Genomic DNA, 17,540 nt, shown 5'->3' on the forward strand with positions numbered 1-17,540 from the left:
TCAGCTTCCGGGATTCAGGTGAGCGTAGCCGTCGCCGGAAACACCAGCTGGTTTCCTCCCCCGCGACGAGTTAGTAAGAAGACGAGGCAATGCGATGATGATGATGATCTTGTCTGTCGATTGTAAGCAGTGCCGGTGGCTCTGAACTGTGGGCGCTTGTTGCCAGAGTCGCTTGGCATTTCCAGGAGACCAGGTGTTGGTGGGCTGGGCATCTTCTGAACCCTTGGCTGGCCCCGCGACAACTAGCACCCTGACACGCCCTCCAGCTCGTTCGAGTTGTGTATCAGCTGGCATGAAACAGATCCTTTGTCTCCACTCCGCGCGGCCTTCTCCCCCATCAGTTCCTCCGAAAGCTGACGGTTGGCTGGATCATGGATGGGTGCGGAAGAAACGGGCGGGACGGACGTGTTGGTAACTGCTGGGGCATGAGGCTGTCTCAAGATGTGTATTCAGCTTGGAACATTTGCCCATCAACGAGCAAGGGCCAGCTCAGCTCACCACCTCCTTCTTGTAAGTATATAGCATCGGTCGCAGCCCCAACTTTCCCCCTCTCCATCCACAGTCCAGTTTACCTACCCTCAGTCGTACGGCCACCCAGGCCATTTCTATCACATTACCAACACTTTATACATTCCTTACTGCACAACTCGCAACCCAGATGTGTCTCCCAGCCACTGCCACTGGGCACAGGAGTCTTTCTCATTTCGCCCAGCTCATCATCGTAGCATGTCTTTGCACCTCGTTCATCAACGCTAGCCCACTACCAGTGGGGACAGCGCCATTAGCACTAATCCAAAGCTCTCATCCTCAGCCCGTCTCCCGCTTGTCCAAAAGGATGTACAGCATGTTGGCTGTTGCAACGGGGGCCAAAGCTGGCACCACAGTCCATGATGTGGTCGTCGGCGCTGAAACAGCAAAGGGTCAGTGGGCACCATTTATCTGATTTTCACTTTGCATTCCCCTAACCTCTAGACTGTGCCTTCCTCTTGCAATCACTCCAACACTGCTCTACCTTGACAGGTAAGTACTTCTTCGCAGCGTGATCTCAAACATAGACACGGAAAAATTCCTGGAAGCCACACTGATTCCCCACATCTGCAGGTCTCCAATCGACCGTTAGCGGCGTTGAAACAGCCAAGGCTGCCTCAGTAATCCCGGACGTGGCCGATTTATCCAAACTAGGAAACGCGCAGACCCTATCAAGTAGTAAGAAATTTTCCCTGATCTTTTTTATCGAGCCCGATCGAGGTATGTATCCCTGTCTGATGATGAAACTACTTCGGTTATATGATCATTCTAGAGTGTTTTCTGCCACCGCTGTGACCGCGTGTAAGCAGCATCTTGCTGAATAATTCTATTTGTAAACCAGAAGAGGCACTCGCATCCGACTCCAAAGATGTGGTGGATCTAGGCTCAGATGTGGCTTCATCAGGCAACAGTCTGGACAAGTCACAAAAAGCTATCAAGCCGAAGACCAACAAGAATCTCGTTCAAGAAGGTACGTCCAGTTGATGAGCTCCCATCGTTCATGACCTGACCAACCCTTCACACTTCCGGACACAGACACAGGCAAGACAGTTGCATCTACAGACGGCAAGGGAGCTTCCACCCCCGCCACCGTGGAGAAGACCCCAGATCAAACGAACTTGAAGGATGACATTGGTAAGAGATACCCTCCGCTCAGTGCGCTCGAGTCTGATCCAATTATCTGACTTGGACAAATGTAAATCAGATGAGGATGTCTTCCACGACGCAACACACTTGGATGGTGAAGTTCCAACCGGGACCACATCAGAGAAGATCGGCTCCCAAGCCGGTTTGGTAAAGAGCGATGAGAAGGTTGTAACCGCCGATTCGGCCGGAAAATCAGCCCTCGCTAGTCAACCAAAGAACTCCGCTTCCGCCGATGGTTCCGTCGCGGAAGGCCAATTCGCCCCAACGGTGGGTGAATTCACCCAAAAAACAGCGAACGCCGATCAACAGCCACTTGTTACCGAACCCACCTACCGTCAGTGAAACCTGATATCATCCCTCTCCTCTTCTTGACCGCTATTCTTCGAGCTAACCGAAATATGTCCCAACTCTTACAGTAACAAGACTGAAAAATGCTATCACTGGAGCTCCAGACGGTAAAGCGAAACAGTCCACTCAAATGTTGCAGCTGAACCCAACCAGCTGATCTTACCTTGATTTATTTCATCAGCTATCCAGAGGATCTTCAGGGGTATCCTATCCAAACGTGAGCTACTAATCATTTTTCTTTTTCTTGAAATTTGAGAATTGTCTCTCCTTCTGAGTCAAACTCACCCCTGATCCTTTGTTTGTGAAATCGGAACTCAGCGATCAAAGCACCGCCCACACTCGGCGAGACACTCGACAAGCCCAAAACAGTGGGCACTAATGTGGCCACGGAAGCCTCCCAAGTCAAAAATGGTGCGCGATGTATTGCCGGCCATACCTCGCTCCCTGCCAGCCCCACTGACATCGCCTCTTGTTATGATCACCCCTACCTCGCCGTTACCGTAATCAGAACCCGCGAAGTTGACACCAGACGCTTCCCCACCAGCAACCCCTAAGAAAGTTCAATTTAAAACTGGCCCCACAGACAGAAAATCTGTCACCAACCCTACGGAAGCCGCCTCGGCTGGTGCGTGATGTTTTTCGCCCGCCAGAAATCGTTTTTCAGTCTAGCTGACATTGACTCTTGTAATTCTGACTCTAACCTCCTTGCCACCGTAACTAGACGCCGTGAAGTTACAAGACCCTCCCCGTTCAGCAATCAAGAAAAGTGGACCCGCGAACTCCGCTGACAAAGTGCCTGACAACACTAAGACCGAACCCGTGGACTCCGCCAAGAAAGTGCCTGACAACTCTAAGACCGAACCCGTGAACTCCGCCGACAAAGTGCCTGACAACCCTCAGACCGGGCCACAGTCGAATCCTCGTACCACCTCCAACCCAACAGACGCGAAAGTGGCCCCGAAAGCCTCGGGCGGAGCTACCAACCCAGAGACAGTCGCTACTAAGCCCGGCAAATGTCAGTGGAGCCTGATATCATTTATTGTCTTCTTCTTCTGAAACGCGTTGCCCGCTGTTCTTCGAGCTAACCAAAATATCTCCCGACGTTTAAAGTGGCAGCACTCCGCCAGCAATTTTCAAGCATTCCATTTCGTAAATCTCAGATACTTGACATAACTGCAACAATTGGACGCAAACAGCTGACTTAACCTTGACTTATTGCAGCAAAATTCCAAAAAGTCTTGAACATTTTCAGTAAAAGTGAGGAACGTCTCATGCTATTTTTCCCTTGAACATCTGAGGCTGGTCTCGACTCTGACTCACACTTCTGATACTTTTTTTGATACTCGGTGGTCAAAGAAGCAACGTCGGTCGACGAGTTGGCAAAACCTATCGGCCCCAAAACAGCCGAAGAGACCCAGACTTGGTTCCAAAAAATGAAGACATCCGGTAAATTCCAACTGTAAAACTCGTCATCCGAGTCCCGAATAGCGAGAAACTGAGTAGCGCTTGTGTCATTTCCCAGCCGGCAATTTCAAACTCAATCCCTTCTCAGCAAAACAGACTCCGGAAGCGGTCCTGAAACCCTCTCCTCGTGCGTGATGTCTTGCCAGCCGGAGCTCGTTTCTCTGCCAGTCGAACTGACATCTCTCGTTATCGTGCTCAAATTCCTAGCCCCCCAAGGAGACCCAGTGAAGACAACAATAAATCGCCCTACAAGCGTCGCGGAGAATTCTAAACCCACAGTTCCCAAAGAAACGGCAAACCCTCCCACCACCAAGTCGGGTAAAGGTGACGTACCCCCGCCCAGTGCGTGATGTTTTCCCGCCAGAACCCATTTGCCTACCAGTCTAACTGACATTGCCTCTTGTGATCATGACACGAATCTCCCCGCCACCGTCACTAGACACCGTACAGTCGGCTGAATCTCGTCCTCCAAAGATCCAGAAGGAAGAGGCGCCCCGTGATGCACCCACCACAGAGCAAACGGCAAACCCTACCGCCACCACAGCGGCTACTCAAGCGGCCTCGGACGCTTCCCACGTCAAACCCGGTGCGTGATGTTCAGCCCGCTAGAACCAGCTTGTCTCCCAGTCGAACTGACATGTCGCTAATCCCCCCACCACCGTAACTAGATTCCTTAGGACGTCCTTCAATATCCCAGAGGTTTAGTAAGTCAAAACTCCTCCCCTTCGATAAGCTAACCGAGATACACCGAGCACCGTTGACCTTTGCCGCTTTCCCATCAGAATCACTCCTTTCAGACATGCGGAACTGTCAGTTCTATTCTTGCTATCGACGTCTCTCACCTGATGATCATATTTGGCGCAATTGAGCACTAACCCACAATTAATTTTGTTTCTTCCAAACCCTCAGTTTTCAAGAAGCGCTGTGAGTGACTTATTTTAGGCCCACCGTTACCCCGTGATGTGCCGCTAAATAGGTTTTTGTTTTTCCGCGGACAGTCGCCGACCCCTTGAAGACATTCTGGAGGCAAATCACCAAAATCCGCAGAGCAGGAATTAACAAGGGTGAGACACAAGTTGTTGACTTCCCTGTCCACCATCAACACAGCTGACAGTTTTTGGTGCATCCAACGCTGCAGTCCGCCCAGAAGTAGGCCCACAAGCGGCCAAACCCGCAGCATGATTCTCAGCCACGGTCAAAGCTGCCCGCGTCTCTGGAACATTCCTCTGGACTGGCAAACCAGGCGCAGCTCCCACGGCGGTTGGGGAGGGACTTTCACTAACTAATATTCCATCTTTGACCAACCTTTTCTATGTAGCTTTTTCTTTCCATCAGTCACTAGCGCAGTCCGCAAGTCTACAAAAACAGACGTATACCTGTTCATTCATTCGTTTTCTTCGTTGATCCTTACCCGCCAATCCACTTATTCTGATTAATTACATACATCATTTGTCTCAAGCCCCAGCCTCCAGAATCTCGCCCTGACACGAGGCTGTCTCTTCTATGCCAAGTGCAGGGCGCTCCAAAGCTTGGGTGCAACAAGATCATGCATCGTTCCTCTGAACCGATGATCCCTTTTCTCCTCATTTACCATTTGACACATTGTACTTAGACCCACTTTTTCAGCAAAATCCAATCTTTTGTACTTACAACCGGACAAGGAGAGCAACAACTGTCACATTCAAGTTCCCTGTTTGCACCAAAATCCCATCCCAAAAGACAACATGAGATTGTTTGTCCAGCAGCCAAGACCTGGGAGACTCTTGATTTGATTGTCAAGATTCCTAAAGAATACAGTATTTTACTGGGTTGGCCGATGTTTAGCTGACTGCTGACTTGGTTCAGCTGGCATAACTAAGTCCCCCTCTGATCAGGGAATTAGTGAAGCTAGCTTCAGCAGGACATCTCCTATTCCTAGAGGACTGGTAAATTATTTTTCGCTCAGCCATGCAAGGGCTTCACAAAATTGGTGGCTTTTGGCCAAATTCCTGAATCAAAGTAAGAGTGCCTTGGGCACAAAATTTTGGGAGGACAGTACATTTGAGGCACAAAAGTGGCCGCAGTGGATCGTTTTCCAAGAAAAAACAAAACAGTGGCACGAACGAAACTGGACAGACAGGAACGTGGAAACAATTCTAGCGCTTAGCTGGATTGGAGGGGGACTTGGTCAAGTTTGGGCATAAGCCCCGCTTGCACCTTCAGGTCTCCCGGCGATGCTCGCGGGCTTTGTCCCGCTGGGCCAAACCGCCGTGCCGGTCGTGAAAGAGCAGGGCTAGCCGGCCGCCGATTGGACCTGGCGGGTTTCCATCAGGCATTTACACATATCCAACCCGAACGATCAGTCCTGCCTCACGCGAGCAGGAAGCACAGCCTGGTCGACAAGGAGGAATCCGTCTCGGTCCAGCACTCGTCGGCGGGAGGGTTTCCCGCCCTGCAATCAGGCTAATATAGAAACCGCGCCAGCGGGAGGGTTTTCTCCCGGTCGTTCAGGCCACACAACCTGTTTGACAAGGTCAGCTTCCGGTCGATCAGGTTTAAACGCTCTCGATGACCAGCTTGTCTAGCCTGCCGGAAGGCCTCCCACCGACCAGTGGTGGACCACGATGGTTTCCTCTATCTTGTGTTGCCTGATTGCTTGTAAGACTGCAACCTGATTGATCGCGTCGCGGAAATGTATTCTGCCGGAGCGAACCCGGAAGAAACCCGCCGGGTAGAAACCGTGGCCGGTAGCCCTGTTATCTCTCGACCGGCACGGCGACTGAAGCCTATGTATGTACATACATTTGATATTATGTTTCGGTCGGCGGAATTGAGCAAAGTATTTATGTGAAACTCCGAAGTCAAAACTCACTTCACCCCAGGCGATGTACCCGACCCGCAATGGGCCATGACCGGCGGGTCGACCGCTCCGGGTCATGCTTGGCCTTCAAGCTGGCCCGTAAAGGTACACATTTCTGAATGAATGCGGTGTTACTGATAGGAAATATGTAAACTTGGGACGTACTGTCACCAGGGACCCAATTTTGATTAAGTAGTCGCAAGATGAAACACCGGACTTGACTTCCATTCTATCGCCGGCTGGAGTTGTCCATGCAGTTCGGCCGCGTGGGCAGCCCCCTGAGACACCCCCCAGCTCTTTCATCTGGGAAGGAATAAGCAAGCATCGGTATGAAACAGTTCCTTCGTGTTTCACTCCGTGGGGTCTTTTCCCTCTTCCAGCCCTCCGAATTTCGAAGGTTGACTGTTCGCTGGATGGGTCCAGAAGAAACGGGCGAGAAGAGTCGGTAAAATGGACGTGTACGGGCATCGGGTTGTCTCGAAATGTGTATGGCCAAGGATTCGTCTTGGAACACCGGCCTGAGACTCTGTGCCCATCAGCGAGGAATGGCCGGCACCCCCCTCCATATAAATATCCAGCATCAGTCGCCGTCCTTCCGCCCCCACCCACAGTCACTTATCTATTGTCAGTCTCAAGGCCCTCCAAGCCCTATTTATCACATCCAGGCTATAATTATTACACTACCTACATTCCTTACTACCCAAAGCAAAGTCACAGCCGAGATGCGCCTGCCAGCCACTGCGTCTGGACGAGCCAGTCTTTCTCACTTCGCCCAGCTCATCATCGTAGCATGTCTTTGTGCCTCGTTGCTCAATGCTAGCCCACTGCCAACGCCATCAACCCCATTAACACTATCCACCCAAACATCTTATCCTCAGTCCTTCTCCCACTTCGCCAAGAGGAACATCGTCAATCTTGAAGAGGAAACCAACGCTGTCATCACAGCAGGACACTCTGCCGCCGAAACCCTCAATCCGACAAGGGGTCAGTCCACACCTTTTCTCACTTTGCATCCCCCTAAGCCCTCGACTGAGCCTCCCTCTTCGGTTTCACTTCCCCTACTGGATTAGGCAGCGCTAGCGCAGCAGACAAAGTCCCGGCCACCACTGATTCCCCCACGTTGGGCAGGTCCACCTCTCTCCCCAACCCCTCCTCACACAATTGGCCCAATGTCGCACTCAAGACTAACGCAGCACCGGAAGTGAAGGGCACCACTGCTTCTCCGACGTTGGCCAGTACCGGATCCGCCTCCCAAACTGCGAAGACCGAGGATGCAAGTAGTAAGTAAAACTCACTGATCAGTTTGTTCGAGTTTGAGCCAATGTCTGGCTTACACTATGATTGCTCTAGAGTGTTTTTGTCCCGGTGTTGACCGCGTGCAGGCGTTTTGATCAATAATTCTCTCCGTACACTAGCTGCCGTTGTGAGCACACAGAATGATGCAGCACCTCCACCGGCTGCTGTCGTGGGCACACAGCACGAGGCAGCACCAGAAGCAGTTGTCGATTCCTCGGTGAACCCCGAGAATGACCCCTTCAAACTAGGTACGTCTAGTCGATCAGCACCTATCGTTTAGATCTGATCAAACCCTTTCACTTCCGTGCCCAGGTGAAGCCAAAAAGATTGCAACCACAGCAGACACCAATTCCCTTCCCCAGGATGTGGCTACATCACATAGCAGTCCGACCACCTCAGTCGCGCCACTAGGAGAAGACCAGTATCCGATCAATTTCTCAAAGAGTACGTCTTATTGCTGACCTCCCACCCTTCAAGATCTGACCAAACCCTCCAGCCCCGCCACTAGGAGAAGCCCAGTTCCCGATCGATTTCTCGCCGGATCCCAAGACGAACGTCGTCGAAAAGGGTACGTTTTATTCATGAGTTCCCATCCTTCATGGTCTGACGAAACCCTCTTTTTTCCTTACTCAAACACAGGCAAGAAGATTGTAAACGTCGATTCAAACGGTGCCTCAACTGACGCTGAAAAATCCGCCCAGCAAGTGACCGGTGCTCAAACCACCGGAAACACCCCAGAAGAGCAAGTGACCGGCACTCAAACCACCCCGAAGACCGCAGAAGTGCAAGAGTCGAGCAGACCTTCCACTGCTGCTCAAACCGACAGATGTTAGTAAAACCCTATACCACCTCACTCTTCCTATTTGACTCGACTGCTGTTCTCTGAGCTAACTGTAACATATCCACCCATTCCCTCTACGTTTTACGTGTCATCCACCGAAAGTGGAAGAGAAGAGACCTCCCTCCATCCAAGTAACCAACCTCAATGGCGAAACCAATTCACCTCCAACTGAGGTTACCACTCCACCTCCAACTGAGGTCAAAGCTGCAAAGACACCCACTGACACAGCCGCAAAGTCGACTGAGGTCCCCCATGAATCTATCGCCCCTGAACAAGCCAAAGAACCCACGCGCTGGCAACGCCTCAAAGATCGGAGTAAATTTTAGCTTTTCAACTCATCAATTGGGTTCAAAGCCTTGAGAAATTGAAGAGTTGGTTATATCACTTCACAGGTCACAAGGAATATCTCGAGGCCAGGGCACGACGCCAGAGGTTTACCGCCTGGTTCAGCGCAAAGTCCCAGAGCATTAAGAAATGGATCAAGAGTGAGTCAACGTGTCCTCTGTTCTGATGGGCTGTCCCATACCCATGTGTAGCGTTAACCTTTGTCGCTCTCCAATCAGAGAGATTTTTCACCCAAAAGCCAGCGAAGGACCAACAAACTAAGCCCAAGAAATCACTTTGTGAGTGGCTGGTTCACGTCCGCTGCTGCCTTGTGACGCGCTGCTTAAACTGCATTTGTTTTACTGAACCAACAGTGAGGAAGTATTTGAAAAAACTACGCAAGTTCCTCGGACTCAACAGAAAAGCCAAAAAAGCTAACAAAGCAAATGCCCAGGGTGAGCACAGCTTTTGTTTTCCCTGCCGACCAAATCTTCTGACCGTCTTTGCTACATTCTACGCCGCAGTTGCCCCCGAAGCGGCGCCTCATGCAGCTTGATTACCCAGCCACGGTCAGAGCAGTCCCATCAAACTGGACTCACATGACCAAACCATTCATTGAATAATTTTCCACCCGTCATCGCTTGTCTCTGTGTACATCTTTCTTTCTAAAAATCACTAGCATAGCCCGCCACTCAAAAAAAATTCACATAGCTGTTCATTCATTCGGCGTCTTCCACAATCCTTACTATACCATCCACTTACAAACCTGCCTCACTCACGGAGTCACACTCGTTAATCACATCATTTTACAGACCTTTTAAAAACATATCACTCTGATCCCATTTGTACAGGAACAGACTCCCAGCCTCTGCATTGCTTATGGAAATACATGAACGCTTTGAAATACCAGTCCCTTTGAATGGTCGGAATGAGCGCAGCGAGATTGTCGCGAGTAATTTGGAAGCTTGCGCGTTTCAGAGCTGCTGATGTGAAAGGACGCTTTGAATTACCAGTTAAAATGGCCACAGTGAGCTCAGCGAGATCCTCGCGAGTAATACGGAAGCATGCGAGTACAGAGCTGCTGATGTGATCATCATGGGAGATACTGTCCGGTTTTAAACTCGCACATGGATGGTTTAGGTTATGCATGTGGTGATGCATAAATCCGGGGTGCATGCGATGCTCAGGCTTTGTCGATCGACTAGGACTTCGGACTGGGTTTTCTTCCGATCAACCATCACTTCTCGCCGATAAACTTCTCTCCCCTTTTTCTTTCTTTCTTCTCAAAATCGAATCTCTACAATCATCAATCGATAATCGATCATCAAACTCGAAGGTTATTCTTCTTCGTAACCTAATCAACCAAATCGAACGTACAATCTCAACCATCGTCGATCTCTGACATCTAGGAGGAGCTAGATCCAGCTTCTTGGCAGGTAGTCTATTTAGTTACCTCATCTATCCTTAACATCATGTATTAAGATATTGACATTGTTACATTGTTTTGCTAGGCTGTTTCGTCGTGATAATCCTTGTGTCTTACATTGTCGTCGTTGCTATTGTATCAAGATTTTTCTTTTTGCGTGATTCATATCTTTGAGGTATTTTTTCATTATTGTTATCTATCCTTCTACAAAACCGATTCTAACAATTGTTTTTCTTTATTCAAAAAGTGTATTACTTTTATTGAGTTCTTAAATTATAACTGTTTCAAAAAGTAATCTATTTACCATTTTTACAGATACATCCCGAGTGTGTTGGGGACCGCTCTGGTCTTCATAATCTCAAGTCTGATTTGGTCCACGCAGTAAGCAAATGCTGACTATTTGTGAAACTGAACCCCACAAAACCCGGCAAGCGTTTACTTGACTAAGGGGAGGGAAGAGTACATGAAAAATACATCCTTTTGTACATCAAGCATTGCAGTGAACACTGATTGGGCCAACATCCCCCGAAAATCCCGCAATAAGGCTGTGTATGTCAAACGTAATCTTGAAAGGCAGAGAAATAATCCTGAAATGAATTGAACAAGAGATTCTTTGTTGGAGATACATAGAAAAGAAAATCGCAACAAAGAGACTACAATTGTTGACTGATATAGTTGATTGGTAGAAGTGAACCGTGATACATCAAATTCACTTTGAGGTTTGGTTGCGTGAATAAAACAGGAATCACTTGTTTCCATGTGAACCTTCGAAGTCGACGGATAAAAACCTTGGCCTGATGTAAATTCATATCACTCTTTCTGATCGCGGGAAGATCTTTGTAATGATTCGGAGTGCTCGATCGCGGTTTGCGAGGAGTTTTGCTCTTTTCTAACGGAGGGCGTCGTTTCTTATCCGCGATTATGTCCGCTTTCCGGCGGTCTAATTTGATGGGGCTCAGAGTCTATCAGTTACTGCAAAAATGGATGTCGGGTCCAATTTGAAAGACGCGCTCACAGTATGGAACCCGCTGTCGTGGCCTTCTTGATCTCGGTTTATCACGAAAAGTCATCGAAAGCATCAGGTTCAAGGGTTTTAGCTTCTCACGGGGAGTGCTGCCCTCAAATGCATTTTCCTTGCTACTTAGGTCAGTTTTGTCTAGAGTATTTACTGAATATGCTCTCTCTGAAAGCAAATCCGAAAGAAAAAAGACGATTGGTCATAGCCCAACTGATGATCAGGATCAAGAGTTATGCTCACCTAATTTCATTCGAGAATCAAACACACCGAGGCCTCCTATTCTCGGCGATGATACCTTAATATAAGCCGATTTGGCCCTTGACATGGATTTCTGGTGGTCTGCCAAAAATTTCATCAAACTTCAGGATGCAGTACTTTCGCAATTTGAAGCAATCAAATAAGAGAAACTAACGTGGTACTGCATCGACCACTGGTGGTTGATGCGGAGGGGCTTATCAAAGGCTTAAATTTCAGATGACCTCTTGAGAGATGAATGGAGCAAAGTGTGCCTACCAGAAGAACCGTCTGAAGCTTTCATAGCTTCCACATAGAATTTACTTCTGCAAGAAGCGCAAAGTAAGGTTAAGGGAAATATCCCATCAGCTGCAACGCCTACTTCAAGAAAGATTGGAATGTATTATTACTTTTCCTTCGTGACTTGAGTTCGAGAGTCTGTCCCATCTTTATTCATGAATCCAACTCTCTTTGAAGGACTGTTAGGGCCAGATCTCCGCGGACTTCCCCGAGGAGAATTTTTTAGAACACTAAAACAAGGTGAATTTCTGGCCTTGATTCCATCAACCGGTGAGCTCGCTATTAATTTTATCATGTTTGATTATAAAGAGTTACATTTTGTCCCAATTAACAGTAAAACATTCAGCAAAGACTCGGATTAAGATATAAGTAAGATTGAAGGGCTCTTACGAGGTGAATCATACATGTGAGTCTTTTTGAAAGCTTCCAGGACGTCTTTGATAGGCTTGGAAGGGTCTATAAAGATAATGATGAAAAAAATTCAATGATATGGATGAACTGAACATCATGGTGGCTATTTTTGGGTATGACCTTCATGTTTACCTATTGGGAGTGGGGGTTCTTCTCGTTTACGAGGTATAATTCGTTTGAGTCCTTGGGGGATACTGAACATATCTTTTGTCGCTTGCGCTAAAGGGAATCCAAACACATTGAGGCTTCAGTAAATACAATCTTGTTTCAGGGAGTCTGGAATAAAGAATCTCACATTCAAATAAAGGCGACACGCTACCTTTTTCTGGGGATGCATCCAAATTCATCCGACTGCTGTCCATCGTTTTACCTGCATCTTTTGGATTTTTGGGATAATGAAAGAAGGCCTAAAATCAGTTTCCTGGTGTTTCATCAAAAATTTTCAGGTGACAAAGACATCGCATAAAAATTACCTTCTTCAGACTGTTTTGGATGATCCTGGTTTAGATTTTTCTGTGATTCCTTGTTTGGTGACGTATGGACTGATTGTTCGAAATTTGTAACAATATCCGGAAGTCCAACTGGTTTCCTGCGTGCTATTTGAGATTCTGCTGACTGGGATGAAAGATTTGTGGATCCCGACGTCTTCGATAGATCTTTCTGAGATCCGGATGGACGAAGACGAGAGAAACCACGTGAAAGACGACCAGTCTTTGATCGCAGACTTCTGATACTGCTAGCCCCACCGAGGATTTGGGTTTCTGATCGAGTTGGAAAATAAAAAGGAAAGGGTGTTCAGCTTCAATAAAGTCTGGGGCTAAACGAGATAAAAAGAACTAGTCGAACTGTTTTTACCAGGTTTAGAGCTGGGAAATAGCGATGGTCGTTGGTTTGCTTGGGAAAACAAGCTCAAACGACTAGCCGTGCCTTCCGCGTCAACTTGTCTGGTTGATGCAATGGTAAGAGAGTTTTCCCCTGCTACTGAAGCACGAGACATGTAATTATTCATTGGGTTAGCATTATACCTGATGTAAACAAACACAGCCACTTTTTATTACCTTTTTGGGGCGTTGAATCTGCGTGAGCTTGCGGAACTGAGTTGGAGAACTCATCAGTTTGTGAAACCGGAAGCGGTGTATCTGAATCTGAAGTTGGATCATATGTTTTTTCTGATTGCGCCGGTGTCTCCAAAGATTCTGATGAGAGGGAAGGAATATCGGTTGATTGCGCCAACAATCTCAGCGGATTTTGATGAGCTCCTTCTACGCCTTTGGCAGAGGGGGAACCCAGGTTTTCCGCCAGATACTTTGATTCAACTATGGATGTGCATTTAGGATGATGTGCATTTAGGATGATAAGAAAAGAAAAGATTAGCTTTAGTTTCTAACTAGAGCCTGAAAAGGAAAATATCCGAGTTTTTACCATGTTGAGTTCCGGGAAAACTGGGTGCGTTTCCATCCACGTGTGACTCAAAGCTAGGGAGAAAAGGGCCCTCAATGATCTCTGCTTCTGCCGCGACAGGTTCAGGGGTAGGTGAATCATCTTGTGCGAGCGATGCACGAAAAAAGTAGACATTCATGGCATTATTAGTATTGCAGACCCACTCGAAAAGATAAATTGTTTTTTTCTCACCTTTTCTAGATGCTGGAGCTTCGTGAACTTCTGGAGCTGCACTCAAGGATATGCTCTTCTGCGAAACAAGTGGCGATGCTTTTAAACCTGAAGTAACATCTTGATTTTCCACAGGGGGTTCCCCCGCAGGTTGCTGGTGTTCCCAAGTAATTGGAGGTTCTCCTGGCAAGTAAGTATCAGCATCTTCCATGTGAGCGTTTCGTAGAACTGAAGCAGTGTCTTGGGGTGTAAGATCACGGTCTGTTTTTCTGTCACTTAATTCCGGGTAAAATTCTTGCATTTGAGGGGGTGTTTCCGCCTCTGCTTCTGCTTCTTAAAAGACAAAGCAAATGATGAGCAATCACTCCGTTTGATAAAAGGATCCAGCGAGTTTCTACCTTGATGGGTGCGAGGAGAAGTATCCCGAGGGTTTGGATCCGGGTCTGAGTCCTCAATTTGTAGCGGATGGGCCAGCCCGCTGCCTCCGACTTCCGGAATCTCTCGGTTGTGAACGTGCGGATTTTCGTGTCCTTTTTCAAAACAAAACAGAGTCAATAGCCAGAAATTTACGATGGCCAAAGGTGCCTTTGAACTTGAGTGATTGTAATCACCTTCTTGTGCAGTGGAAGGGATGTCATCCTTTCTAGCCAAGGCTTCTTCGATTCCGCTGAGCGGTGAAGTGAAAGGCTCGTCATCCTTCTCAGCTGAGCTTTCTTCCATTTCGCGGGGTGGAGGATTTGCAACATTCAATGTGTCTTCAGCTGGAATCTGAGGGGAAGAGTTTTCCTCTGTCAAACCTATGAATGCCACAAATATATCAATGTCACTGTTAATTTGTAATATCGGCAAAAACTGCTGTTATTAGGCTTCACCAACCCTTTCCAGCCATAGAGTTTGGCTGAGGTTCTTCGATGTCGATCTCATGAAACTCAGTCTTGGCTTCTTCTTTTTCAGGAACTTCATCGGCAACTCCTGATCCATGATCGGCTTGGATGCCGGTTTCTTGTGGTTTCGGATCTTTCTCCTCTTGTTGGTTTGGCGATTCCCTAGAGGGTGCTACTTCTATTTTTTTTTTACAGAAATACCCCAAGACTTTAGTCTGAGCTACCCAGGCTACCACGAAAAAGACCTTGCCTAGATTTTATTTACCTTTTTCAATGACGGGATCCTGCTTTATCTCGACCGTATTCAACGAATTCTCGCTCTCCGTTTCTCCTGCAATTTCATTTAATAATCTGGTCCCCCGTCCTGTTTCTTTGGAGCTCACATTTTCTTCTTCCTTCCTCGATAGGCCAATAGGATTGGATTCTTCGGCTGGCTCTACTGTAATTATAAACATGTCGAATGATTCATCAGTTCAAGCTATTTGATGGATCCTCAAGCCTTCTAAACTGTTTACACTTGCCTTTCTCCACAATGGGATTTGGCTGATGCGGCTTTGTCTCAACCTCCTTCAACAGGAGGGCCGTTGCCTTTGTCAATGGTACTCCTTGGCCAACTCTCTCACCAGGTCCTAATTTTCTACTATTTTTTTGAGTATTCACATGTTCTTTTTCTTGATGATTTGATAATTTCCCAATGAGAGTGTCTTCTTCTACAAGCCCTTCGTTATTTTGGCGACCCAAAATCAGTTTATATGTCAAATAATCTCAGGTGAAAATGTAGATGCTTGCTATGACATACTATCTTGTGGAATTGAAGATTTGGGGATTTTACCCGGAATGAACTTTTTCGACTCTAGGGGTTTTTCGTCTTCTAAATCTTGAAATTCATTCGCAGAAAACACATTTTCATCAACGTAGGCTTGGGGGGGGGGGGGCCTTTGGTGCTTAAAACACTATTTACAAACCTTTAATCCAAGCATCGCGGAATTTTATCCCCGGCCTTCTTGGCTGAAAGTGAAACCCATTTCTGGGAGGGTGGTTTGGTCGGTGAGTAATCCAATCATCTCTCCATCTGTGACCATTCTCCCTTAGTTGTTTGAGAGCTGCCGGGTTTGGAAGAATCATATCAGCTCTGTAACGCTATGTCAATTATTTGAGGGCAAGTGAATGCTTTGCAAGGAGGTAAAAACATATTTTAATCCGAAGAAAGAATTACGTCTAATAGGGGAGAGCTCAATCTCCTTCAGTGCTGGAATTGGGGAGGAGTTTTGCATGGGATGGAGGATATTTCTCAAGGACTTGAATCGAATCAATTGGATTTTTTTCATCATTGACCCCAAAAATTGCTTGATATGAAAGGTGAGCATGGACTTCCCATTGCTCAACAGTTCAACTAAATGGGTTAGACGAAGTTTTAAAATCTGTTTCACTCTATGGTGCCGATGTGAGGAAGCAAATGAAAGGCGGCTTGTATGCAATGAAAAACAAACAACTCACCAATTGAATAGGGTTTTTCCATGTTAGCAATCGAGTTTCCTCCAGGCTTCGGAGGAATTTCAAAAGGAAGTTTGAGATCTTGCACACTTTTGAACGTAACTTCTTGATTAACAGATGCAGTAGAGATTGGACGGGAGTTTTGAGCCTTGACAATCTCTTCCCAGCGGGCCTTGAAGTGACCTGGAGGAAATCAAAGGTAAGTTACAGCATGTGTCAATGTACATGGGGAATGCGTGTTATCACTCTTCTTACCCTGCGATTTTTGTGACTTGAAATCTGATGAGCCTGACTGATCCTCCCAATGGCATTGGATGCTGGGATCAACTGATGGTTCACTTTTGTGGATAGTGGACACTGGAGTCGGTGAGGGTAGGTTGTTGGCTATTATATAGGTATATGTACCAAGGCAGGATTAAATGGTGAAGATGATAACGTGAGTTTTTGGGTAGTTGAGAGCCTGTCTATGAATGAAATCCAATCAGAACGGAAACTGTTGGACAAACCGAGGATCACTTCCTCATCCGAAAGCTCTTCACTTTTGTGATCACCATCGAATTCGAACCGTCCCTTGGGTGCAGCCAATTCGGCAGGCTTCGGGACATCCGGCAGTTTAGCCACGCGGGCATCGGTATGCAAAGCAGCCCGCGGGGCTGCCTGGGATGAATCGCAAGCATCCAGGACCCCCGTAATCGATCTCTTAGTCAAGGCGTAGGTTTGACAGCTGGGGAGGCCACCACTACTTGGGGATTTTGTTGAGCGGTTTGATGGGGAATCTGCCGAGGTGGACCCAACGGTAATGACGAGAATGTGAATGAGGAAGTAATCAAATACGAGGACTATGAAAGATTTCATCACGTTCATCATCGAGGAAAAGCTGAGAGTAGGACGAATGGATGATAAGCTAATATTAGATAGTCGATCCAACATGGGACATGCGCGGCATACAAAGAAGGATATATGCGGATGGGCTTATAAATTTACATGGCATGTAACCAGGGTTTAGATCCTAGGTTGGTGGCTGCGTCGCTGTTCAAGATGTTTGGATAAGCGGTGAAGCTAAAGCAAGAACCGAAAAAATACTGAGGGTGACTGCCACCCGCAAACATATGTTTGTCGTCTCCAGAGAAAGGTGCCCATACAGGTTCGAAGGTAGCAAGCTGGCTCTTGAATCAAGTTTAATCGATGCCAATGCTTGTTCATGTATGCCTAGATCTCCTCGATGGTGTACTGGATCCCCGCCGTCACAGGTCTGCGGGACAGATGGCTGAGATGGGGAAAGGATCGTGATACAAACACATGTACAACTCGGTAAAACGCACCAGTTCAAAAAAAGCTTGAAGTGCTTGAAGGTGCGCAAACACTCATATACTACA

The 17,540-nt window shown here is 47.4% G+C and overlaps 4 protein-coding genes across 4 annotated transcripts; 2 read left to right on the forward strand and 2 right to left on the reverse strand.

Annotated features, from left to right (window-relative positions):
* Window positions 1-525, reverse strand: PtA15_3A278 (uncharacterized protein; the record flags this gene model as incomplete). The annotated part of the gene is made up of 3 exons (XM_053167230.1): window positions 1-287; window positions 359-431; window positions 499-525. 3 exons carry the CDS (start codon window positions 523-525, stop codon window positions 1-3), a joined length of 387 nt encoding a protein of 128 aa, XP_053018468.1.
* Window positions 526-658: 133 nt separating this feature from the next.
* PtA15_3A279 (uncharacterized protein) lies at window positions 659-4,668 on the forward strand (the record flags this gene model as incomplete). The annotated part of the gene is made up of 22 exons (XM_053167231.1): window positions 659-920; window positions 973-1,020; window positions 1,102-1,248; window positions 1,370-1,498; window positions 1,564-1,662; window positions 1,733-2,008; window positions 2,091-2,129; window positions 2,204-2,239; window positions 2,341-2,433; window positions 2,531-2,647; window positions 2,744-3,037; window positions 3,133-3,171; window positions 3,244-3,279; window positions 3,379-3,468; window positions 3,545-3,613; window positions 3,694-3,828; window positions 3,926-4,072; window positions 4,155-4,190; window positions 4,269-4,295; window positions 4,396-4,410; window positions 4,485-4,550; window positions 4,625-4,668. 22 exons carry the CDS (start codon window positions 659-661, stop codon window positions 4,666-4,668), a joined length of 2,244 nt encoding a protein of 747 aa, XP_053018469.1.
* Window positions 4,669-7,047: 2,379 nt separating this feature from the next.
* Window positions 7,048-9,342, forward strand: PtA15_3A280 (uncharacterized protein; the record flags this gene model as incomplete). The annotated part of the gene is made up of 11 exons (XM_053167233.1): window positions 7,048-7,309; window positions 7,396-7,602; window positions 7,741-7,869; window positions 7,934-8,065; window positions 8,118-8,189; window positions 8,261-8,449; window positions 8,565-8,777; window positions 8,855-8,947; window positions 9,026-9,085; window positions 9,161-9,241; window positions 9,311-9,342. 11 exons carry the CDS (start codon window positions 7,048-7,050, stop codon window positions 9,340-9,342), a joined length of 1,470 nt encoding a protein of 489 aa, XP_053018470.1.
* A 1,523-nt stretch (window positions 9,343-10,865) lies between these two features.
* On the reverse strand, window positions 10,866-17,094 carry PtA15_3A281 (uncharacterized protein; the record flags this gene model as incomplete). Its single annotated transcript, XM_053167234.1, has 24 exons — window positions 10,866-11,152; window positions 11,228-11,395; window positions 11,471-11,569; window positions 11,643-11,681; window positions 11,744-11,790; window positions 11,875-12,043; window positions 12,155-12,220; window positions 12,308-12,394; window positions 12,471-12,551; window positions 12,649-12,936; window positions 13,031-13,156; window positions 13,234-13,491; window positions 13,598-13,717; window positions 13,808-14,119; window positions 14,185-14,316; window positions 14,398-14,583; window positions 14,663-14,848; window positions 14,936-15,109; window positions 15,192-15,389; window positions 15,470-15,547; window positions 15,636-15,773; window positions 16,168-16,347; window positions 16,420-16,548; window positions 16,671-17,094. 24 exons carry the CDS (start codon window positions 17,092-17,094, stop codon window positions 10,866-10,868), a joined length of 3,972 nt encoding a protein of 1,323 aa, XP_053018471.1.
* Window positions 17,095-17,540: the final 446 nt, after the last annotated feature.

The sequence above is a fragment of the Puccinia triticina genome, chromosome 3A (assembly GCF_026914185.1).
Source record: "Puccinia triticina chromosome 3A, complete sequence".
Taxonomy (NCBI): domain Eukaryota; kingdom Fungi; phylum Basidiomycota; class Pucciniomycetes; order Pucciniales; family Pucciniaceae; genus Puccinia; species Puccinia triticina.